The 25,298-nt window shown below is 39.0% G+C and overlaps 3 protein-coding genes across 8 annotated transcripts; 2 read left to right on the top strand and 1 right to left on the bottom strand.

The window, feature by feature from the left end:
- Nucleotides 1-3,901: 3,901 nt before the first annotated feature.
- On the top strand, nt 3,902-12,434 carry shd (cytochrome P450 family 24 subfamily A member shade). 4 transcript variants are annotated; one of them, XM_017077849.4, is made up of 7 exons: nt 3,902-4,368; nt 9,702-9,996; nt 10,403-10,997; nt 11,058-11,235; nt 11,298-11,537; nt 11,753-11,968; nt 12,036-12,434. In XM_017077849.4, the coding sequence occupies exons 2-7, from the start codon at nt 9,708-9,710 to the stop codon at nt 12,144-12,146; spliced, it is 1,629 nt and encodes a 542-aa protein (XP_016933338.1). In that variant the 5' UTR covers nt 3,902-4,368; nt 9,702-9,707; the 3' UTR covers nt 12,147-12,434. The 4 variants fall into 4 exon arrangements, with proteins under 4 accessions (XP_016933338.1, XP_065721074.1, XP_016933340.1 ...); XM_065865002.2 differs by lacking the exon at nt 3,902-4,368 and adding an exon at nt 8,755-8,885; XM_065865003.2 differs by lacking the exon at nt 3,902-4,368 and having other exon boundaries at nt 9,743-9,986.
- Nucleotides 12,435-13,267: 833 nt separating this feature from the next.
- Nucleotides 13,268-21,085, top strand: LOC108013248 (uncharacterized). Of its 3 annotated transcripts, none has more exons than XM_036816525.3 (5): nt 13,270-13,404; nt 18,184-18,235; nt 18,359-18,465; nt 20,221-20,381; nt 20,441-21,085. In XM_036816525.3, the coding sequence occupies exons 2-5, from the start codon at nt 18,214-18,216 to the stop codon at nt 20,676-20,678; spliced, it is 528 nt and encodes a 175-aa protein (XP_036672420.1). In that variant the 5' UTR covers nt 13,270-13,404; nt 18,184-18,213; the 3' UTR covers nt 20,679-21,085. The 3 variants fall into 3 exon arrangements, with proteins under 3 accessions (XP_036672422.1, XP_036672420.1, XP_070851744.1); XM_070995643.1 differs by having other exon boundaries at nt 13,351-13,365; XM_036816527.3 differs by lacking the exon at nt 18,184-18,235 and having other exon boundaries at nt 13,268-13,492.
- On the bottom strand, nt 21,063-24,841 carry RecQ5 (RecQ5 helicase). Its single transcript, XM_017078993.4, has 5 exons — nt 24,645-24,841; nt 23,284-24,582; nt 22,770-23,221; nt 21,376-22,711; nt 21,063-21,322 (listed from the first exon to the last, which is right to left on the bottom strand). The coding sequence occupies exons 1-5, from the start codon at nt 24,745-24,747 to the stop codon at nt 21,219-21,221; spliced, it is 3,294 nt and encodes a 1,097-aa protein (XP_016934482.3). The 5' UTR covers nt 24,748-24,841; the 3' UTR covers nt 21,063-21,218.
- Nucleotides 24,842-25,298: the final 457 nt, after the last annotated feature.

The following is a 25,298-nucleotide window of genomic DNA, read 5'->3' as shown; positions in this document are numbered from 1 at the left end:
AGTTTAGCTCCCAGATCGACGGCAAAAGCAATTGTCTCGGCCCGAGCCCTGCCTCAAATTGTGGCAGAGTCCGATCCCGATCCCCTGAGCTGTGGGCTTGGGCTTTAGTTCCATGAAATGAAGCGAGCCAGAAAGTCGCGGCGGGCGCGTTGAAAGGAAAACAACTTTGCCTCGGCACAATAAAATCAAAAAGACCCCAAAACGATCGATGACAGTGAATAAAGTTCAAGCAATAAAACCAAATGAAAAAACAAACACAAAAACCCCAAACAAGAGAAGGAAAACTTAATAGTAAATTGAAAATTCAAAGGAACATCGTGAATATCTTCGGCTGCTTCCTCTTTTACACAGAGAAAAATAAATGTTAGGAACATGGGACTCATAATAAAAATGTTAATCGATATTTATCAAGTGATGATATTAATAATTGTATATAGAAATGTAAATTTTCTTGGCAGTTACCAAATCTATTTTACTAGATCTAAAATAACAACTAAGCAAATAGAAGGGCTCAATTTCTCATTCTCATGTTAAACTAAAATAAGGTTAAAAAAAATTAAACCGCGTGAAAACATCATCTTAAAATCCTTTGATCATATTTTTAAAAAATACTGACAAGTTTAGGTTTGTTTATAATTTTTGTAACCTTTCTGCAAGATGTGTTGTAAAAATGAGGTTAGTTTTAAGTTCGTTTTCTAGTCCTCATGTTAAACTAACAGTAGGTTTAAAAATTTTGTTAATTAAACCTACTCTAAATTTACCATTACGTCGAGAAAACGGACTATTAAGGTCCTTAGTTTAATTGAGAATACTTTAAAGTGTCTTTTCTTGAATATATTTTCTATTTAAAAGGCTTGATACAATTTTTTCAAGTGTAGTACTTCATCATCGTGATCAGTTGCTCATTATCATGATCATCAACATTGTTGTCGTCGCGTGAAAAACCTGTTCGCTTGGGAAAAGGCTCTCGTGTGGTTCTTGTTGTTGCCCCTGTGGCTGTGTGAAGCTAATTGAAAAGAAGTATTAACAACGCTCTGCCTTTTGTTTTTGTACCTTTGATTGACTGACCGACCAACACGAAGGAGTTGTAACTCGGCTGTGGGTAAAAAAGAAGGGCGGCGAGGCGGGATGTCTGGTATGGCATAATTGTGGGATCAGCCAGCGGCAGAACATCACGAGCAGCAGCCACTGCAACTGCACAGTTAATTAGTAATGCAAAGCCCATGCCTACTCAGCCACTCATTCAGGCAGTCATTCAGTCATTCAGCCATTCAGTCGGCCAGCCAGGCAAGCAATTGCTTAGAAATTCAATTTGTATTTCCACTGATCGACAGGATAAGAATGTATCCATCTGCGAGGAGAGCGTGTGAATCCCCCGACCAGATGGAGGGAATCAGAATGGGAATCGTATCTAATGTGACAGCTGAGGGGAGCCAGATACGCATCTACAAGGTAATAAGAGTCAGAGTCAGGAGTACTTACTTTATATGGGAGGATACGAAAGAGTTCAGAATTGGGAATCGATTCGACAGAGCGCCTTAAATTAATAAAATCAAGTATAGTTCGAGTTAGCCATTAAAATTGTAATTGTTTTATGATAAGAACGATTAAGAAAAGGACTTTAAAAGATATTTATATCACATTATAAAATAAAAATTTTATTTATATACAGAGTTGGTGTCTTTATTATTTTTGTAGTTTACCAAAAATTATTCGATTGCTTATAAGCTGAAAATATTTCAATCTTTTAAAAACTTTTTTATTTAGAACTATTCCAATCTGTTTTTTCTTTGAACTGGGATAATTTGAAACACATTTTTTTACATTTTATTTTTATAGTTAGATATTATATTATAGATATTATCTCCGACAGGATTGTCTATTAACTAGGCATCGTTCTATATAATTCTTCCATATCATTGTAATTGGGACAATCCTGTTTCCCTGCTTCCCTGAGATCTTCCTGTATCTTGTATCTGTATCCCTAAATGCACACAAGCAGGCACATATATGCGTTGTTTGGCCTTAAAACAACCACAACTCTAATTCGCATTAATTTAAAACTCAATCAAGGCAATTAGCGCGCACACTGGAGCGACACTCACGATCGCTTCGGTTTCCGCCCCTTGTGGTTCCTGCCCCTCCTAGATCTATCCCACTCTCCACCCCTGCCCACATGTTGCACTAGCATGTAAAGGATTGATATCGGAGCCGTTGGGACTAAGAGATATCTTAGATATACTTGCTATGATACTGACAAATCATATAACTTGTGGAATATATAAGACTCATAAGCATTTAGTTATGGATCAGATTTTATAATGACTAATACGTTTGTGGTCTAAATACTTTCTTTAGTCCTTTTTAAATTTAGTAATATCTATTAAAGTACTAGTATCAATAATTTTGTAATATCAAGATTCCCCTAAATCCATAATATTATTAAAAATTAAAAATGCTGTGACGCTCGTATACAAACAAATTCGAAAAATACGAAGAAACATCCTGAAACAGTGGCTTACGAAGCAACACTGAAAATACCCATAAAAATACACAAGCAAAAATATAATTAGAAAGATAGTTAGTTAGTTAATATGCCCCTCCTCTTCCTACCAATACCCTCTATTAAAAAATCACAGCCAGTGGCAACATTGTAGTCGCTGTTCGGACATCCAGACAGCCGGTCGCACAGCTGATTTCCCGAGTTCTCGAGACCCGCTCGAACCTGTTATATTGGACTGTGTTATGGAATATGGAATATACTTATATATGGAGTGCAACCTACCTCACGGATCGTACCCACACGCACACGAACACTCCCTCTCTCACGCACACTTGAGTACCCTGCCACTCACGCATTGCGCCCAGCTGCTCGTGCTGTTTTCGTTGTTGTTGCTGCTGCTGTAATGTGTTGCATAAATTTGCCACAAGTAAACATTTCAATAAGCCTTGAGGCGTTGTTTCTTGGCAAACTTTCATTGAGTTTCTATATGCGAAAAAAAGAATACAAGCACACATGGGTTCTTATCAGCAGCATGGGGAATACGAAGAGATGGAAGAAGCAGCAGCAGCAGCAGGAGAGTGGGCCCACAGAGAGCGAGAGTGATTGGCGCTATCAATACAGTCGAAATTCTATAACTAGAACTTAAGAATGCTTAACTTTTCCATACGTTAAGTTAAAGATATTTTAATTAGCGATATAAACATGATTTATTATAGTCTAAATGGGCTATCAATCATTGAGTTAAAAATCGTTGCCTAGTTATAGGCGACCAAATAAGGATCCTTTGGTCAAAATATTTTTATTAATTTATAGGAAATTTTGTAAAAAAGTTCTGACATTAAGCCAGAAACGTCTGATTTTCAAGTTTCTACTAAGAAAGAAGTGGGCTGTCCAATCTCCAACTCCATCACTAGGACTTTAGGTTTATATATATATTATGTTAAAAATGATACAAATTAATGCATTATATCTCGGCACTACTAACCTCCACAGGTCGAAATTGGTAGGTGACAGATGGTGGTTCGAGTTATGGATGTTCGACTGTGAACATCTCACAGGGAGAACAGAACACCTCGGGGAACCCGAAGAGCGGGAGCAGCAGGCACGAAGAACCTTACTCACCGAAAACGGATTCGAACAGCTGGTCGAGATCGGGCAGAGATCGATCGATCGAACGTTCCATCGATCGGATCGGATCGAATCGGTGGAAGCACTTGTTGCGTGGTTGGTGGTTCTCCATTATATCGCCTCCCATCGTGAGCGCCGATCGTCAGGCATGTGAGAGTGTGTGCGTGAGTGCCGAGTGATCGTGCGCTTGTATGTGTGTGTGCGTTGGGCTCGGCTCAGCATTTCCCCCATTCAAAAAAACGGAGCGACTCAGTCTTTGACTAAGCGTCGCAGTTGTCGCAACCAAGAGACGCCATCAGGGATCGCGGAGGAGATCTGAGATCGTTGTTCGAAGATCTGGGATTCGGTTGCGGGCTCGGTCAATCCGGAACAGTCTGTCCCTGGCCACGGTTTAAATCCATCACTGTGTTTACCACTAATATTTTACTAGAACATTAAACGGATCATAGGCATCTAACAAAAACAACAAAGTCCAAGAGTGCAATTTCTGTCTGTGATTATGAGTTTCTATTGTTTTCCACATACCAGAAACTACGATTAGCCGAAGCTTTAAATAATAACAACAATAAATGTGCAATGTAACAAGCAAAAATGATGCAACATCTAAATATTTCAAAAATATTTGCAAAGTGATAACTAAGCATTAGTGATGCAATGCTAATAAAAATGCCTACAAGTCGGATCTAGCCTGCAGACGATCTAAACTTTTTGGATTTAAAAAAGACAACATAAAAGCGGTAAGTATTTTTTAAGAGTTTAATTAGTGGTTTGATTTTAAGCTGAGGTCATGCGATAAAAGAAATTGTTTATGCCAATATAATAAACTTTGAAACTTGAATTGAACGTGCCATTTATTAAAGGACATTTTACATTGACAATTTTCCTTTCAATTTTGTTTATTTTTATTATTTTTAAATTATTAATTAGTAATATAAGCTTACTTCTTCGATTTTTTTGTGATTTCTCATGTTTGTGCCAGACACCACAGAACTTTTCAAATACATTTCATTTCTTCGTATATATACAGTTCCATGGAATGTTAAATGATTTGATTAAATATTTACATTACCGCAACGGCGACAGCAGCTCAGTTAATCATAAAATGCAATATGGCTAAAATAAAACTGAATCGAAGTTCAAAAAGTATATATGAAAATGTATACGAGAATCCGTGCATGTATCTTGGAAAATAAATCGTGTTATACTTCGGCAAACAAACGCATTAAATTGCAATTAGCCTCTCAGCTCTCCACTTCTCTTCTCACGGCGCCCTGAAGTCATTTTTTATTTATTTATTAATTTTTTCTCCATTATTATTTCATATTTATCAGCGAGCACGAGCGTTTTCAAGTGTAACGCAAAAAGAAGAAATATAAATAATAATTTTTGATGATTTTCTTTTGTTATCAATTATGTGAGAGAGCTTCAAGTTCATTATCATCATTAAAAAAGCGTCATCAGCTGGTGGAGCTTCTCGTCTGTTGTCATTTCATCTGGTTAATATCAGATTTTAAATTAAATGAATGCCAGTAAATGCAATCGATTACGTTTCCATTTGAAATATGTTCCAATGACTTTATTTTATTTTACTTTCTTTTGCTTATCTTGATTTCTGTTGTGTTTGGCAAAAATGTAACGTGCATTGACCGACAGATTATAAATACTTGGGGTCGTTGTCGATGATGATGATACATTTGTCTTTAGAATGGGGTTTTGAGAGCTGTGGTTAAATGTTTATTGCTTTTATATAAATATGTTACTAAAAAAAAAATATATGTAAGCTTGCCATTAGGCAGATATTTTTAATAAAAATATTCTTTAGAGAAGTAAATCTTTGAGCTCAAATTTATTATTGAACTTGATACCAATTTCAAGCGGTTCTGATGCTCCATATTCACTGTACCTGTCACACGTCTTTCTTTGAGTGTTATATAAATATCTTTATTTTTTTTCGAAATCTCCACGCGCGCTTACGCAAATTTGATGGCATTCCGCGACTTGTTCTGCGATCCCATTTCACCTTCCTTTTTCGATTGGATTTTGATCGATTTTGGCAAAGTTTGCTGAGGCATCAGGAATGAATGTCGGGTGTTGGGCCAAATTAATTTCTGCTTTTGGCGTCAGACTGTCCACTGGCACTGAAAAGCCGGAATAGAAGAAGAAATCCGAGTTAACATAATAATTAAACGTAAGTGCGACTGGGCCTGCACACGTTGCCAAAAAACCCACGACGACAGGCCACAAAATGTGACACAATACAAAAAAAAGTGAAATAATTTACAGTTTTTTTTGTCTGCAGATTTTTTTGCAAAATAAACAAGTTTGTGTTTTCGTCAGAATTTACATACATCCATATATGCCAATTGATTCTTAGCTCGTTATTTATTCGCTATTTTGGCTTATTTTATTGGCACATTTTGTCACATTTATGCAAATCGCATCGAATCAAGAACCCCGTCGAAAAAATGGCCCAAAAACTGAAGCCGCTGCGCAGTTACAGAAGACCCGAGCTCAGCTCAAACACTTGGCGATCCGCAGAGCCAGACATCAGCAGATTATGTCACTTGTGCCCCCCACACCCGAATGGCCATATAGCCATATATATAGTGCACGCGACAAGACATCGGCCGGGGCTTCATGGTCACGGCCATCGACAAACGGGAAACTTGGCTTAACAATTTCTTTCCTCGGTCAGCTGTTTCCTACCTCCTTCTCTTGCCAAAAAAAAGAGGTACGAAAGAGTTAACAGAGAGGGACTTACACGGGAAAAAATATGGGATTACATGTTTCATATAATTATATAAAAGTCTAGACATCAAAACGTTTTTTAAATATTAATGTAATACAAATAAAATATGAAAGACAAAATATAATGTTGATAAAAGACTTTAAAACTCTGAATATAGATGGTATTTTATTAGTATTATGTTAAAAATCTATACTTTGAATCTTTTTATTATTTATTCTAAAAGGTATCAATATAAAATGAATCATTAATTGATCGTATGATATATTGAAATGTTTTTTAAATCTAACTTATTTTCTGTGTATCCATTATCTTGACTTTGGCTATAGCCAAGTTCAATGTACGACCAACGATGTGCAAACGGCGAGCGACAAAGTAAGCCTCGCAAATAGAAATAGAGAAATTTTCTCATTAGATTTTTGCCGTTTTGCCACTTTGCAGAAAGCCAGGTCTAAGCCACGAACCAAACTTGCTTTCCGTCCCAGAACCCGCTGAAAACAGTCTTATGTTAGAAAGGCATTAGAAGCTGGCCTGGCTAAAGAAAAGTGAAAGAACTGGTGTAAGATGTTAAATCAGATATCTAAGCAGATATCTCAAATGAGGAATCCAAATATTTAAACATTTACCAATCTAAGTAAAATCTTATTTTGCCGAACCCTACCTTCTTTCTTCTTTCCTCTCCTACAAAAATCTTATTAAATTCTCAGTACCCAATAAGTCGCGACATTTTCGGGCCCATAAAGTTCGATTTCTTGTATGTCATTTTTGTTGCGGTAAACAAAAAGCGTTAATGACTTCAGAACAAAATAGTCAATAAGAAAGAAATGAAAAAAAATCGAAATTTTTATTTGCGTCTTAACCCAGTTAGGTAAGCTGAAGAAATGACATCCAGAAATTGTGAAATTCCAAGACCAAAACAGAGCGACGAAGAAAACAACAAGGAAGAACGCTATAGTCGAGTACCTCGACTATCAGATACCCGTTACTCAGCTATATGGAGATATGCAAGCAGCAAAGCGAGATTAAAATGCGCCACCTACCGGCGGTATACAGATTTAAGCGTTATGGGCGTTAGAGTGGGCGTGGCAAATTTTTTTTTGGATCAATCGATAGGTATCGACGAGACCAATACATTTCAGTTAAAATTTTTTATCTAGCATGAAAATTGTGGGCGTCACAGGTTTTCGCGGTTTGTGGGCGTTAAAGTGGGCGTGGCAAACTTTTTTTTGGGTCAATCGATAGGTATTGATGAGAACAATACATTTCAGTTAAAATTTTTATTCTAGCATCAAAACTGTAGGAGCCACAGTTTTGGGCGGTTTGTGGGCGTTAGAGTGGGCGTGGCACTGTGCTGAAACAAACTTGCGCTGCGCAGGAATCTCAGGAATCTGCGTGCCTAATCCCAGTATTGTAACTCTCATAGTTTCCGAGATCTCAGCGTTCATACGGACAGACGGACAGACGGACAGACGGACAGACGGACAGACGGACAGACGGACAGACGGACAGACGGACAGACGGACAGACGGACAGACGGACATGGCTAGATCGACTCGGCTAGTGATCCTGATCAAGAATATATATACTTTGTGGGGTCGGAAACGCTTCCTTCTGCCTGTTACATACTTTCCGACGAATCTAGTATACCCTTTTACTCTACGAGTAACGGGTATAAAAATACGTGAAAGAACTTTCCCATAGTTTCTCGTTTTACATAATAGTCGGTTACATAATATGCTTTCTACCCACCGCTGAGTGCTTTCTTCTCCTTCTTTTGGCCTGGAGCTGGGAGCTGGTTTCCAAGCCGGTTTTGGCCAGCTGGTATACCTTTTGCCTGCTTCTAACGCAACTCTAACGATGAGAACGGCGTGGAGTTGTGAGTCGCGAGCGGATCCCATCTGCATATTAATCAGAGAGTAAGCCGGAGAATGGGGCCGGAGCAGAGGGGAATTCGCAAGAATTCTTATTAAAAAGCGAGTTTGTGTTTTTGTTGTTCTAAGCACGTTGGAAAAGTGAGAAGCGCATAGAACGGCGCACGCGTCGCGCTGAGAAGCGATCTCATGATGAGATGAGGAAGTGATTAAGCCCCCAAGAAGGAAGTGCTCGCCTCAGATGTCTGTGATTTGTATTTCCAGTTTATTTTCTTCTTTCTGTTCTCTATTTTTGCACAGGCCTATCGGTCCGCGAATTTGCATTAGTGGAAAGATTTGCCACACCTCTCCCGCCGAATCTCAGGCACATTGCCATGCGAGGGGCGTCACGTAGATAAAGATATTACTTACCTGTGTCCGAAGACTTCTTATCTGGCTCTCCAATTCTATTGCAAATACCATTTTTCGGTAGCCCAAAGTCATAGTGAGGTTTTCTATTCCGTATTTATTTGCCAAGCGATCGTGTGGCTGTGCTGTTGTGTGGTCAGGGCAAATATTAGAATCGATCATCTATCAGCGGTTTCTTGATTCTTTTTTTCTGTATTTGACTGGGCCATTCATTAATCACTCCGAGCAGGTAACCCCCGTCAGGTTTGAATCGATTCCAGCTTATTTATATAGTTTTTATATCCGGTTAGCAATAGGAAAATGGAAAAAGGTCTTGATTGGAAATGATCTAATAAGAACGGGGTGAAAGAAAAATGAAACCAATAAGAAGTATTTTCATTCCCATTTTTATTTTCTTAGATAGATTTAAAGCGACGATAGGAGTTGCTTTAAAATACTGAAGGTTAGGATAGGCCAAGTTCAAAAAAATCATATATGTTAGGGAATTTTCTATTTTATATAAATTTCAATCAGATAATTTTGCGACTTAAGTTCTATAAAAGGAGAATAACTGGTTCTATTGGTTGCGGAATTTTTGATTGTTAAGCCAATATTTGCTATTCCTTAATTAACATCGCATTTGATAGACATTTTGCAATCTTGCGAAATTCGCAACACAATCGTTACACACAATTTTTGGGCTATTAACCTTGAACTTTATCACGCCTGTGTGACTATTATCTTATCTGGCTTGAAAACCCATAAAGCGTGTTTCTTTTCTGCCAGACATTTATTTGCCTTGCAGAATAGCCAAAAAAACCTGAGAACCAAGAACCGAGAACAAAGTGTTATCGCCTGTTGGCAATAATAATGCAAAATCGATGATCAGCTGGGCGAATGGTGGCCAAGAAAGCTATATAAAGCCAAATACAAATTAGTCGACCGGTTGGCATCGAGTCGAAACGAAAGGCCAGACTTCAATTAAAGGCCTAGAATCGGATGGGAGAATTAGCATAAGTGCCTCTAAAGTGGATCAAGTCAGTAAGACCCAGAATTCTAATTGCAGCGCCCCATGGTAATGGCCGTGATACTGTTGCTGGCCCTGGCACTTGTACTCGGCTGCTACTGCGCTCTCCATCGGCAAAAATTGGCGGAGATTTACCTCCGGCCGCTCCTCAAGGACACGCCACTGGAGGATTGCTACCATGCAGCGCCGATTGAACCGGAGGCGCCAAGGAAGCGGAGGCGTGGCATATGGGACATCCCCGGGCCGCAGAGGATCCCCTTCCTGGGCACCAAGTGGATATTCCTGCTTTTCTTCCGCCGCTACAAGATGACCAAGCTGCACGAGGTATATGCGGGTAAGCCATTATCTAGAAAACTATAAGTTCTAGTTAAGAGAGATCACAAAAATACTCCCGGGTTTTCGAAAAGGTTTCTATTTTTGAGAAATCTATGGGTTTCATTTAATTGATTATCCCATAAAAACAAATAATAATAATAAAAGTATTTATCTGAACTTAACATTTTAGTCAAGGAGGAAATGTTATAAAATTTATTATATATATATACATTTTTAATAATTTTGTAATATACTAACTTATATTTCCGAGTTTCTAAACATTTAAATAATATGTAATGATGTATGAGTCATTAATATGGTATGAATTGAATAACTAATTGTAATAAAAAGTATTGTAATTGTAGTTGGAGTTTCTAAACATTAAAGTAGAACGTAATATGAATTTTTGAAATGCTATGTTCTAGATCTCAACAGGCAATACGGTGACATAGTGCTGGAGGTGATGCCCTCCAATGTGCCCATTGTGCACCTGTACAACCGCGAGGATCTGGAGAAGGTACTGAAGTATCCCAGCAAATACCCATTCAGACCGCCCACCGAGATCATCGTGATGTACCGCCAGTCCCGACCAGATCGCTATGCGAGTGTGGGAATTGTGAACGAACAGGGACCAAGTTGGCAGCGACTTCGATCCTCCTTGACCTCCAGCATTACTTCTCCCAGGGTTCTGCAGAACTTCCTGCCCGCCTTGAATGCGGTTTGCGATGATTTCATCGAACTGCTTAAATCTAGACGGGATCCGGAGACGCTGGTGGTTCCCAGTTTCGAAGATTTGGCCAATCTGATGGGCCTGGAGGCCGTCTGCACTTTGATGTTGGGCAGGAGGATGGGCTTCCTGGCTGTCGATACACAACAGCCGCAGAAGATCAGCCAACTGGCCGCTGCTGTCAAACAGCTTTTCATCTCCCAAAGGGACTCTTACTACGGTCTGGGTCTGTGGAAATACTTTCCCACCAAAACGTACAGGGAGTTCGCCAAGGCCGAGGACTTGATCTATGAGTAGGTATAGGTATGGTCTCCCATTCTATTCCCATCTAACTCGAATCGCTTATAACCCAGTGTGATCTCCGAGATCATCGACCATGAGCTGGAGGAGCTCAAAAAGTCGGCTGCCTGCGAGGATGACGACGCTGCTGGTTTGCGGAGTATCTTTCTCAATATTCTGGAGCTCAAGGATCTGGACATAAGGGACAAGAAGTCGGCTATTATAGACTTTATAGCCGCGGGCATAGAAACTGTGAGTGTTTCTCTTTGCATTTTAAAAAGACTTCCTTTTACAAATAATTTTTATTTTTTTAGTTAGCCAACACCTTGTTGTTCGTGTTGAGTTCTGTAACCGGGGATCCTGGAGCCATGCCCCGCATCCTCAGTGAATTCTGCGAGTATCGGGATACAAATATCCTGCAGGATGCTTTAACGAATGCCACATACACAAAGGCCTGTATACAAGAGTCCTACAGACTGAGGCCCACCGCTTTTTGTCTGGCCAGGATATTGGAGGAGGACATGGAGCTTTCGGGCTATTCGCTAAATGCAGGGGTGAGTTAATGGTTAAAATAGGCGATCTTTCAAATCTATAAAAAAAATTTTAAAAAAAACAGACTTTCAAATTGCTTAAAACATTGAACAAAAACCATTATAATGATTTATTTAGTTTTAAATTTTAATATTATATGCCAAGCAGAAAACGTATTTTTATAGAAAAATATTTACCTCTAAGCTTAATATTTTAATAATATTTTCGTGATCCTTAGACCGTGGTCCTTTGTCAGAATATGATCGCATGTCACAAGGACAGCAACTTTAAGGGAGCCCAGCAGTTTTCCCCGGAGCGATGGATTGATCCTGCCACCGAGAATTTCACGGTGAATGTGGATAGTGCCAGTATTGTGGTGCCCTTCGGAGTGGGTCGAAGATCGTGTCCGGGAAAGCGTTTTGTGGAAATGGAGGTAGTGCTACTGCTAGCTAAGGTAAGTACCTATATCTCAAGATCGAAAAGGATCACTATTAACCGTCTTATTTAATCGTCTTTATCAGATGGTGCTGGCCTTTGATGTGAGTTTTGTGAAGCCCCTGGAAACGGAATTCGAGTTCCTGTTGGCCCCCAAAACTCCACTCAGTCTGAAGCTCAGCGATCGGGTTTTTTGATCGTGGGTTCTAAAGAAAACTGATCCAGAAACACTGCCTACCCTCAGGCGTTATGTATCAAATACAACTAATCTAGCTAAGAACTGAACCATTAAGTGAAATTAATGTAAAATATGCTTAGGATTTTATACATATCTATATATATATCAATATGTATTGTATATCCCTGATGAGCCAGAATCAGCAGCCTAGTCCTGTGAAGCAATCAAAAGAAGAGCACAACCAATCAAAATAATTTTACAAATTTATGCTGACTGGATATTATGTAAATGTATATACAATTGTCAAGTTCTGTTGTAATTACTTAGTTATCGGATCTTATTGTAGTTATTGTTAGATTTAGATAATAAGTAGCAGCAATTGTTTTTGAGAGTTCTGTAAACGGAAAGACTGTGTTTAAGTTTTGTTTTCCATGATTTTAACAGTTTTAAATATTTTCTGTATATAGTTTTGAAAGTTTGTCGCTCAACTTGTGTACAGCATAATTTTATTTGTATTTATTCAAGTGTTTGTACTGCCTACGTTTTTAGTTCATCTCTATATCTGTGAATATTTTTGTTAAAAGAAAAGTAATATTCAAATGAAATGAATTGAAATTAAACAAAATCAAAAGTTTAAAACAAAATTAAGGAATGTGTTTCATTTTATTGTTTATAATACTCTAAATATTTAGCTGAATATAAGGTTCCATTTCTACCATAAAAGAAAGTTGTACTAGCTTGAAAATTATTTTCAGTCCCTTCTAAGTAAAGCTTTGGTTTGTGTCATGACTATCAGGAGAGGGAAATTTCATAAGAATGCTTTACAGTCGCTTCCCACTAAGCCGAGTTTTTTTAAAATACCCTTTCCGAAATTCTTCATTTTTAGCCCCAAGTTTAATAGAGCATTTCAGGCTTAAACAAAAGCCGAAATTTGTTTACTTTGTATGGCATGCAGGTGTTAATTAGTACGCCGCCATAAAATTATTCAATACTTGGGCAGCATTTGAAAAAATTGACTCGAAACGCTCTCTTCGGGGCCTCTCTTAACCCGAACCACTCTCTTCTTCTTGGGGCTGTGGCCATAGAGCTCGTTTGGCGGGCTTTGGAACGGTTTGGTTTCGGTTTTGGGTTCAGGTTACAACAGTTGTCGTTGGCGTGTCGTCGGTTTCAGAGCGTTTCGAAAACCCAATTTCCGCTCCAAGTCGCAGTTGGAACTGAAATATCAAAAACTATCTAGCGCGCGTGAAAAAATTCATTAACTTATTTGTGTATTTAGTGTGAGACATAACTTGAAAGCTAACCCACAACATTTGGCTGCACTAGTGTTCTGCACCTCTCTGCAATCTCAACAAATATTTGAAAAATGTAATACAGTAACCCAAACAAAAACGAAATTTGAAAAAAAAGCAACTAAAACCAGTTTGTCGTTTGCTCGGCAGTAAATAATTTTTAGAAGAGTTGGAAATGCACTAAAGTTTAGCTTCCGTCACAGTTTCGAGTCTCCCTCGGAGATCTTTCGATACGATGGAGTCTGTGAGATCGGAGGGCCCCACCCAGAGCTAATTGTACAATAAACAGGCACAGATACAACAATAACTACACCAGCAAGACGATCGCAGTGCTGTGTTGTTATTGTTAGACATGCTAATTTTGCACAATCTACACACACAACAACAACAACTACAACACTGGCTAACACAAATTAGTTTGTTTAATGTGACTCACTGACAGTTTTCTCACCATCAACGCGGCGGCCCCTCCCCTTTGATGCAGCTTTAATTAGGTGACAAATACTGGGGTTTATGCAATGACAAAATATACAAGTTAAATGAGCTTAAAAAACAATTAGGATCAATTTTAGATATACAGAATTACGGGGTAGAAAAAATCAATTATAATATTTATAGATAATAATACTGCCTAAGCAACCAGAAGATTACTACTATTTGCATTCACTTTCAACATTCAATGAAGAATTTTATTAATAACTTAAGGAAAATAATAGTTGCCCTGTCATTACTTCTAAAGGACATATAATATTTAGGCGAATCAAAAAACTGTCAATTAGTAATAGCTCTGAACCCATTTCGTTTATTTTAACACTCAATTATAGGTTTCACGCTCAGGTGTTTCCCTTTGGGAACCGAACCCTTTCAATCCAAAACCAATATCCTTTATAGACACTGACCTTCAATGACAGGCCCGACACGAAACAATTACAGACAGAACACGGTAACTGTAACCCCAGTTCACCTATGGGTAAATCCCGACGAGCCTTGGCCAATTGCTTTGGCATTGAATTCGCCAACAACCCCCAAGAGAGCCGCCCGGAAAACTCCCCCATCAGTAACTACCCCATAAATCCCTACACATCCCTCCAATGTCGCAAAATGTTGCATGTTAAGGGCTAAAACAAAGTCTAAGTTAGTAGCTGGAAATGGAGTGGGACTGAATGGGGTCAAAAGCAAAAACAGTGGCAACTATTACCAAGAATGCAAAAATAATTGCAAATAATGCAGGCATGTTGAGTTAGGAGGCTCCAAGGTAAACACTGAAATAAGTTGTTTAAGAGTTCCCATTTCTTTTTTTTAAAGTCAAGATAAACATTAAAATAAGTTAATAATAATAACTTTAACGTAGTTTGAAACATAAATATTTGCAGTATAACCCACATCACGGGAGATCTTGACTTATTTTTAATTAAAAAAGCTTTTTTATGATAATCTTGAAAACTATTTTTTCTAATTTCTAGATGTTCATAGTTAGGGTATACAAAAAATGTGTAGTGTTCAATAGTATAGAGGTTTCATAAAAATAATACACCCTTTAACATATGTATTAGATAGAAAAGATAAACATTAAAATAAGTTAATAATAATAACTTTAACGTAGTTTGAAACATAAATATTTGCAGTATAACCCACATCACGGGAGATCTTGACTTATTTTTAATTAAAAAAGCTTTTTTATGATAATCTTGAAAACTATTTTTTCTAATTTCTAGATGTTCATAGTTAGGGTATACAAAAAATGTGTAGTGTTCAATAGTATAGAGGTTTCATAAAAATAATACACCCTTTAACATATGTATTAGATAGAAAAGATAAACATTAAAATAAGTTAATAATAATAACTTTAACGTAGTTTGAAACATAAATATTTGCAGTATAACCCACATCACGGGAGATCTTGACTTATTTTTAATTAAAAAAGCTTTTTTATGATAATCTTGAAAACTATTTTTTCTAATTTCTAGATGTTCATAGTTAGGGTATACAAAAAATGTGTATTGTTCAATAGTATAGAGGTTTCATAAAAAAAATACACCCTTTAACATATGTATTACCCATGTTTGGAAAATGCAGCTGGGAAATTGCGAGCTGCCCTTCAGCGGGAGAGAAAACTAAGGCGATGACCAAGTACAGTAGGCGCCTTATACATACATATATGTATTTTTATTTGTGTTGGCCCTCTCACTCCCCCATCGCCCGTCCCACTCGCTCTCGCCTGCAACCAGTTTGCAGTTGTGCATATCAATGCAAGTGTGAGGGGGAGGCAAGCCGCCCAGGGGGGCCAAAAAGGGGGCGGCTGAGGCTTAAAACAAGTTTTGTTGCATTTTTCAATTGCCCAAGACTGCGATTGAAAGATGAGAGATACAGATGATATGCATAGCTCTTTGGATCTTTGGTTTTCAGGAAACTGCAAATGGGGCTTAATTAAGCTAGCCAAGTGGGCTTTGCCTAAGCAAATTCTTAAGATGGAATCTAAGAACCAAAACAAAAACGGATAATCGAGAACAACAACAAGTCATTGACCCAAAACTCAGACCAGTTATAGGGCTGCTTGGTGAAAAAAAATCCCTTTTGAGCCTGAAAGCGAAACGAGGTTAATTCACAGTGCGGGCCAGAAAATTATGCCCACCTTTCAGAGAAAAAGTCCTCTTTAAAACACGCAGGTGTGGCAGGTAGCCTCTCTTAAGCCAAATTCTCTCTTAACCAAAACAAGTTTTCTTAGCCAATACGTTTTGTTTACCTTTTTTTGTGCTTCGTGGCTTGTTGCGTGTGTTTTGTTTGGTTTCTGCTTTTTGGCCTTTCTTCTTCTAAGCGCCGCCGTGAAAAACTTGTTTTTTTTTTTGGTTCAAAGGGGTGGTGAAGAGGCGTTCGAGTGTGAGCCAAAACGTGAAGCACTCGTTAGCAACAACACGCAAACAGTTAACCACTGAAATTCCAGTCTTTAAGAGCCTCAAAACCGAAAATTAGTGAGGTGATTTTATAGAGAGGATACGGAGTTAATAGGGCAAATGGATAGTATAAATAGTATAACACTAACTTTATTAAATACTTTTTAAATCCTTAAAATTTTGTGTAAAATAACTACAGTGTTTTTATAGATCGTAATATATTATAAACTATTTTATAAATGTTTACATGAAGCAATAAAAAAGGAGGTAATATTTTCTCACATTAAGTTCTGCAAAGAAAGCAATCATTTCCAAATTTTTTTTAGACAATTTTGTTCTGTTTATTATATAAGATCTTCAAGTTATAGAAAACTGGATTAATATATAAAGTTAATTTCGTTCCACTGTATTTCTTTTTTTTAGTAGTTTCCCTTATCCAATTCTTGTTTACCTTTGCAACCAGAACCTAGACACTAAAATGTTTATTAACTCCAAACCCACGGTCTATAATGAGGGATTGTCTTGGGCCCATTTTATCTTTCCCTTTTCAATTCTTTGTATAGCTCTTTCACTTCTCACTCCCCTCATTTTCCCCCTCCTCCGCAGTGAAAGTTATGCGTGACCCTTTTTTTAGGGTTTGAGTTGAGTTTCCAGTTTCATTTCGAGTTTGAGTTGTTTTTTCTGGTTTTCCACTTGCATTTTAATTATTGTTTATGGGGTTACACATCCCGGGGTTAACTGGCACAATTTCCTCCCAATCCCTTTTCCCTCATTTTTTGTACGTGCCTTTGGCTAATATTGGGCTTTTATGTTTTGTTCTTTGTGTGTTGCAATTAGCTTCAATCAATGAGGGGAACAGAAGCCAGAACCATGGAGCGATTCCATTGTTGGTTATGAAGTGGAGATCCAATTCCCCGCTTTATACACAGAGAAATAACAATTAAAATTTCAGAATTCTCAGCGAAATTTAAAATAGCTAGTAGTTTTCATAAAATACCTACTATCAAATACTAGAGTATAAAGCCATTCGGTTGTTTTATAGGAATTATATTTAAATTTTTTAATAAAACATCATTTTTGCGTGCAGAAGACCCTGAATTAGTTTTTGGTTTTGTAGTTTGGTTCTCATTTTGATAACACTTTTGACAAAGTCATTATATGAGAACAAATTTTAGACTCAAAAGTGTCGATCTATTTTTAGGCCCATTTTCAAATTAATTGAGAACGTCAAAAATGCTCTCTGCTCAGTTTTTTTTCTAAACGCAGTGTAGGTGTTTCTTATCTTTCATCTTTTCAGCGTAGAATTTTTTTTAGTGCAAACCTAGGGTAAATAACTCTATATAGAGGTGTTCTTAGGATTCGACAGTGGTGACAATTGAGCGACAGTAGTCTTTGTCGGTTTGTTATTAAATATTGAAAATAATGGAATTATAGATGAAGTGTCACAAGCCAGCGATTATAGTTGAGTTTTATTATTCATAAGAATGTTTGATGCAAACTCACGTAGGCTGCTCGCATTCCCAGGTTGAATTTGGTATGCATCTCGGCACCTCGAAGGCGAATATACCTCCACATGTCCGTAGTTATAGACCCCACCCCAAAAGTCCCACACACCCAATTAGATGAGATCATCGCAGAATGTGCCCTTAATCAATTTGGTCTGCAGCTGGATGTATTTCATGTGGGAGACCTTCGGCCATCAATTGACACAAATCCACAACAGAACGTAGATTGTTCAGTTCTACTTGTTTGCACGCTCCACCGAGCATCCAATAACAAATATCCGATAACCCAGAGACGGAGGCCAAATATGGCCATTAACCCCGACTTTTACTGAACACTAAAACCAAAATTGAAGATTCCGTTTCCTCTGTAGGTCGCGAACGTTTCCAAAAGACTCTTCAAAATGAGTTACTTGCGATCGATAGGTACATATACAAAGAACCTTATTCTCATCGTATCTTCGACCCGAGCAAATGCCAAAGTGCCCAAAATACCAATAGAATTAAAAGTATTATTTAATTAAATAATTGTTTAATTGTCCGGTGCAGAAATCTCACGCGTCGAAATGTCGCCGGCTGATGATAATTCCTTTGCCACAACCCATGGCAACAAAAAGGCCACCTACACGCTGATATGCATCAAAATTGTGGAACTGGTGAGTTGTTTGGACGCTTTATTCCTTTTTTGTTGTTAAGTTTCAACAAATAGAGTAATAGATAATTAAACCAATAAGAGGTAGAGGTATCCAACGTCAAAATCGGACTTTAATAACTAAAGTTATGGATTCTAGAAGGGCATTTTTGGATCCCATTCTGAAAGCCATTGAATATACGGAAAAATCCAACATGAAAAGGGGTTAAAAATGGGACCCTTGTTTAATAGTAATATTTTAATGTAGAACATTAGAGGATTCTTCCACAAACTCATAGAGGTATCCCACTTTAAAATCGGACTACAATAACTAAAGTTATGGAATCTAGAAGTGCAGTTTTGGGGTCCCATTCTGAAACCCATTGGAAATTCGGAAAAATCGAACATGAAAATGGGTTTAGATTTGGACCCTCGTTTAGAAGTAATATTTTAATGTTAAACATTAGATAATTCCTCCACAAACTCATAGAGGTGTCCCACTTCAAAATCGGACAAAAGTAACTCAAGTTATGGAATCTAGAAATGCAGTTTTGGTGTCCCATTCTGAAACCCATTGGAAATACGAAAAAATCGAACATGAAAATGGGTTAAAATTTGAACCCTCGTTTAGAAGTAATATTTTAATGTAGACCATTAGAGAATCCCTCCACAAACTCAGAGAGGTATCCCACTTCAAAATCGGACAAAAGTAACTTAAGTTATGGAATCTAGAAATGCAGTTTTGGTGTCCCATTCTGAAACCCATTGGAAATACGGAAAAATCGAACATGAAAATGGGTTAAAATTTGAACCCTCGTTTAGAATTAATATTTTAATGTAGACTATTAGAGAATCCCTCCACAAACTCATAGAGGTATCCCACTTCAAAATCGGACTAAAGTAACTCAAGTTATGGAATCTAGAAGAGCAGTTTTGGGGTCCCATTCTGAAACCCATTGGAAATACGGAAAAATCGAACATGAAAATGGGTTAAAATTTGGACCCTCGCTTAGAAGTATTATTTTAATGTAGATCATTAGAGAATTCCTCCACAAACTCATAGAGGTATCCCACTTCAAAATCGGACTAAAGTAACTCAAGTTATGGAATCTAGAAGAGCAGTTTTGGGGTCCCATTCTGAAACCCATTGGAAATACGGAAAAATCGAACATGAAAATGGGTTAAAATTTGGACCCTCGTTTAGAATAACTATTTGATTGTTGAACATTAGAGAACTCCTCCACAAACTCTTAGAGGTATCCCACTTCAAAATCGGACAAAAGTAACTCAAGTTATGGAATCTAGAACTGCAGTTTCGGGGTCCCATTCTGAAACCCATTGGAAATACGGAAAAATCGAACATGAAAATGGGTTAAAATTTGAACCCTCGTTTAGAAGTAATATTTTAATGTAGACCATTAGAGAATCCCTCCACAAACTCATAGAGGTATCCCACTTCAAAATCGGACAAAAGTAACTCAAGTTATGGAATCTAGAAGTGCAGTTTTGGGGTCCCATTCTGAAACCCATTGGAAGTACGGAAAAATCGATCATGAAAATGGGTTAAAATTTGAACCCTCGTTTAGAAGTACTATTTTAATGTAGACCATTAGAGAATCCCTCCACAAACTCATAGAGGTATCCCACTTCAAAATCGGAATAAAGTAACTCAAGTTATGGAATCTAGAAGTGCAAACTTTACAATATGACTATAAAAATTATATAGAATGAAATGATAACTATCAATACTAATATTAAAAATTGATTTGGTTTTCAATAGTGCCTGCTGATATGCTGCCTAGGCCTGATCGACGAGCCGGCCACCAACTCCCATCTGCGGGTGTTCGTTACACCCCGAGTAGCTGCCCTTTGCTATGTGACCTTTGGTGCCCTGACCATTTACACTGCGATCTATCTGATAATGGCGCTCTTTGGTGATCTGTGAGTTAAAAGCGAAACTTATATATATATATATTATAATATTTGTAACTTACCCACAGGACACCCTGGCGAACGGCTACTTTGTGGAACCTGGTTGCATTCGTCCTGTTTGTGGCCGTGACTGCTCTGCTCTTCCGGGACTGGTCCACCACCAAGGATCGCAACTACTGGCACCCGAATATGCATCGTTTGGACCTCGTGATGGCTTCCGCCTCCATTGCCTTGGTCACCTCGCTGATCTTCCTGCTGGACATTCTCATTACCATCCGTTTCGGCGTCCACGGAGATCTGGAATGACCTGGTCGATCCCGTGAAGTTTGGCGGGACAGAGGAACCCATTCGATTCTCGCCCAGCGTGGACTGTAATATTTACAGCTCCAACTTAGACTTAAGACCCCGTTCACATCCCCGTCTCCCAGCTAATTGTAATCCCACGAGAAAACATCTGAATTGCCATCATCGAATCGAAAATGTACAAAAACGAAGTCCGAGGAGGTTTAAAGTTCTTTGCGCATCGGCTGCCCTGTTTTGTTTTTTTTTATAAGCTTAATACATCGAGCATCACGAACGTTTTATCTAATCCAATTAATAAGTAAGATCCAACACAAATAAATTTTGTACGAGCGAATATTTTCACAAATCAAAAAAAAAGCTTTCTATTTTCTATTGAAACGGTTGAAATAAAAAAAATATAGTATTTTTAATGTATTGTAGATAATTTAGGGTCTTATTATGTACAAGTCGAAACATTAACGAAAAAAGATTCTTTAACTGTTAACAAGGCGAAACAATTCGTTGTGATGAAATCATGCGGCTGGCGGGTAGAGCTATTTGGAGTCACTTAGACTTGATGAAATATTTCTCAATGTCCTGGTCGTTATTGATCATCTGTAGACCATGGAAGGTCTCCTTGATGTAGCACTTGCCAGCATCGCCATCACCTAGAATTGAATCATTAAACTTAAGGGTATTCACAGACAGTTTTTTACCATACCCAAAATTCCATCGCAAATGCGCTGAGTGAGCAACTTTGCCAGGGCTTTGAATAGTTCTTTGGTGGCTATTTTTCGTTTATAGTAGGGATTGAGCCACTGCACAACGTTTTTGCTGACATCGTTCTTTTGCTGGATCTTTTCTGGCTTGGCGTCCTTCTGCGAACTTCTCTTTGAGTCGGATTCCCGAGAATCTTTCTTCTGTGGTAAAGAGTCTTTAGTGGTTGGCCCCTCTTTTCTTTTCAAGTCTGATAATGCATCTTTCGGGTCTTTTCTACGGGATGCTATATCTTTTGAATGCTTTTCTGATTCTTTGGGCTCTCCCCTAATAGATTTCAAATCCCTAATGTCCGATTTTGCCTCTTTTGGTTTTTCTTTGTGAGATTTTCTGTCACAGTCAGCTTTTTTCTCAGCTTTCATATTATCGTCTTCCCTTGTCTCCTTACTTTCTAACTTATTTTCCTTAACATCTCTTTTGTCTATACCCTTTTCTTTAAGTTTGTTATTTTCCAACATTTCTCTGGCTGAAATAAAGCCTAGTGTTTCATGTTTGTTGTTTGATTTTTCACTCTTTTCCCCATTCTTAACTTTGCTTCTCTCCAACATTTCTCTGGCTGAAATGAAGCCAATAGAATCGGACTTATTTTCGGACTTTTGCTTCTCATCATTCTTAAGACCTATTTCTTCTGTTATGCTGCCTAATTTCAAAACAACCGGTGGTTGCTCCAACTCCTCTTCAGATTCGCTCTTAAAGGAACCAAAAAGATGCTGCATGCTTGATGATATCTTTTTTGACTCCTTTTCTTTGGGTTGATTTTGATGAGAAACTCTTTTCCTGCGAAGCATGTCATAGCTGCCATCGCCGTTGGACACCAATTTGAATTTCCGCTCGCCAATTATGCTGCCCGGTTGAAGTTCCAGTTCAGGATCAGTACTTTCCTCATCCATGGGCTCGACCTTAACATGCTTGGTAGAAGCTTCCTCAGTTTTACTCTCTTCAATTTCCATCTGAACTTCTTCTGGTTCTTTTTTTATATTTACACCTTCCCCGTCATTCGACGATTCCGATGGTTCCTCTTTAATTTCTTTTTTGAAAAAGGAGGAAATCGACGTCTGCTTGCTGTTTTCCTGTTTGAATCCCTTTCTTTCTTTCAATGCCTTTGGAACCTCCTTCAAACTTTGCGGTCTCTGTTCTTCCAGCTCCTTAAGCTTCCGTTCAAAGTAAGCCACACTTCCTCCCGTCCAGACGCCTTTGGAACTCGTTTCCGGCTTGGGTATATAGTCCACCATAAGAGGCAACAATTGCGCCTTCCCAGTCAGTTGCTTAATTATGGAAATCTATAATGAAAAATATTTAGTAATCTTATTTTATCCCGTGCCAACCCGTAATTTTAACCTCTTTCACTAAGGCATGTCGGTACATATTCGCCACCTTGTTCTGGCGAAACACGTCATATTCCATATCCACTGCTATCGCTTCGTAGTCATTATACTTCAGTACACTTTTTGGCTGCTGCTCTGGATCTTCTTTGCACTTGTCTACGTTGGCTTTCAGTGCATCAATAATGGCTGTGAGGTATTTCTCCCGGTGCGTGGACTGAAGTCCGGCGATTTTCTTTTCAGTGGCTTCCGCCTGTCGAATGCGAGAGATTTGGGCGGCAGTTTCTTGTTCCAACTGCCGAGCTGCGCTGATTTGTTTTCTTAGCTTGAACTGTTGCTTTATAAAATCCTCAGATTCCCGTTTGGCTTTCTTTGCCATGGAGGAGTGACTCTCGCCGGAATCGCCATCTGAACCGGATTCTCCTGCTGCGTACTCCTGGGCAGCACGTTTGATTCCAGGACGACCACCTGGAAAATGAAGTAAATACATAAGTAGACCGGTACTAAAAAACAGGAACTTTAAAGCTCACCTTCGTACAGATCTGCGCAATCCTGCAGAGAAATGTGCGACTTAAAAGTATCGTCCATACACAACCTATGGAACATCTCCAGAGCCTGCTCCGCTTTCTTAGGTCGCTTGCAGACATCACACTGACCATTACAATCTGGAGCAGGATCCCCGAAGAAATCCGAAAAAAGTTTGTGCCTGCAGGTAGTCCGCTCGCAAAACTCGGTGATCTTTTCAAACTGTTTTATAGCCCTCTCCGTGAGCAGCTCCTTATCACCTCGACCCCTCGCTCTGTTAGCATCGTTCTGGAGCAAGAAACGTATACTCCGTACATCTTCACGACCATAGTATAATCTACAGTAGGACTGCAAGCCATCGCGTCCAGCGCGACCAGATTCCTGGTAGTAGGCGGCCACATTTTGCGGTACATCCCAGTGGATCACGAATCGCACACTCGGCTTATCCACACCCATTCCAAAGCTGTTGGTGGCGCATATAATTGGCTGATCGCCCCGCATCCAGGCCTCTTGGACTTCGGTGCGTTCCCCTGTCTTCAGGCCAGCATGATAGGCCACTGCTCCGATTCCCTGTTTGCTGACTCCAATGGCCATTCGCTCAACCTGATCGCGAGTTCGGCAGTACACGATTCCACAGCCTCTCTGAGCCTTGGGTTGCTCCTTGAACTCCTTGGGATCGCCCAGACAATGTCTGGCAAAGTCGGCCAGGTGCTGAAAGTCATCCTCAATTGAGTTCTTGTACACAATGTCGTAGAAGAGGTTCTTCCTAAAGCTGGGAGTGCTGAATTGGGCAACAGGCTGGTGGAGACGCAACTGCTGGTATATATCATCCTTGACTTCCCTGGAGGCTGTGGCCGTCAGGGCCAGCCAGGTGATGTCCGAATACTTGGAACGCAGCTCCCCCAGTTTGAGGTAGTCCGGCCTGAAGTCATGACCCCATTGGCTGACACAGTGAGCCTCGTCCACCGCAAAATAGGCAATCTTTTTATGTTTATGCATGACTTGCAGCAGTTCCTGAAAAAACTTGGTGGCCGCCTGTTCCGGGGTGATGTACAGAAATCTTAGGTTCGTCTTGACGGCCCGCAGATCCATTATAACACGTTCCCTTTCCTTGGTGCTCATCTTCGAGTTGAGTGAGTCCGCAGGCACCTTTAGTTTGGTCAAATGATCGATCTGATCCTTGATTAAGGCCAGGAGGGGCGAAAAGACAATGGTTATTTGGTTCTCGGACATCAAGCCGGGCAACTGGAAGCACAGGGATTTGCCCGAGCCCGTGGGCATCGAAACATACACATCCTGCTTTTCTGTAAGGGAATTACGAGAGGTGTTATCTTCGAGATTGAGTAAGAACTTGGCCCATATTCACTTTTGACGGCGCACTTCACCGCCTTCTCCTGCAGCTCCGACTTGAATTTCGAGTGGCCAAAGTGCCTGCTCAGCGCCTCGTGCACCGCGCTTTCCTGAGTCATTCTTGTGCCGATCTTCAAACTGCGTTTTATTTAAATAAACATTATTTTCCTGCGGCCAAAACTCGTTGCCGCCAAAACAGCTGGTTAGCGATGGACAATGCAAGGAAACGGCGGCGTGGGCTATCGATAGGCAAGTTATGCGATTAAATGGGCTGTCTTCACTGTTTTTAAAACCTTTCACACAGCTTTTTGTTGAATAGTGAAAATATGTGAGATATTTATTATTTTTTGACCCTGGGTACATTTATGTTCAAAATTCGTCGAAATTTGATGTTTCCTTTTGATTGGTTGTGCCTGCTGCGTTTGATGATCCTTGGGTTGTTCCCCTTCCTGGGACATGCCGATAACTAACCGGCAAAATACACTGCGCGAAAAGCAGGACTCGACACTGTCAATATAAAAGTTAAAAAACAAGCCCTACGCTCCCTAAAAAATCATAACAAGTTTTTAAAATTAAATGGAACATATAAATATTATCTTCAATATGAAATAATATTATTTCTGCCTGCCTTGTTGTTTTCAAGGAGTAAAACATGTACTTTTATCTTAGG

Source organism: Drosophila suzukii, chromosome 3 (genome assembly GCF_043229965.1).
Source record: "Drosophila suzukii chromosome 3, CBGP_Dsuzu_IsoJpt1.0, whole genome shotgun sequence".
Taxonomy (NCBI): Eukaryota; Metazoa; Arthropoda; class Insecta; order Diptera; family Drosophilidae; genus Drosophila; species Drosophila suzukii.
This window is presented reverse-complemented; position numbering and strand designations above follow the sequence as displayed.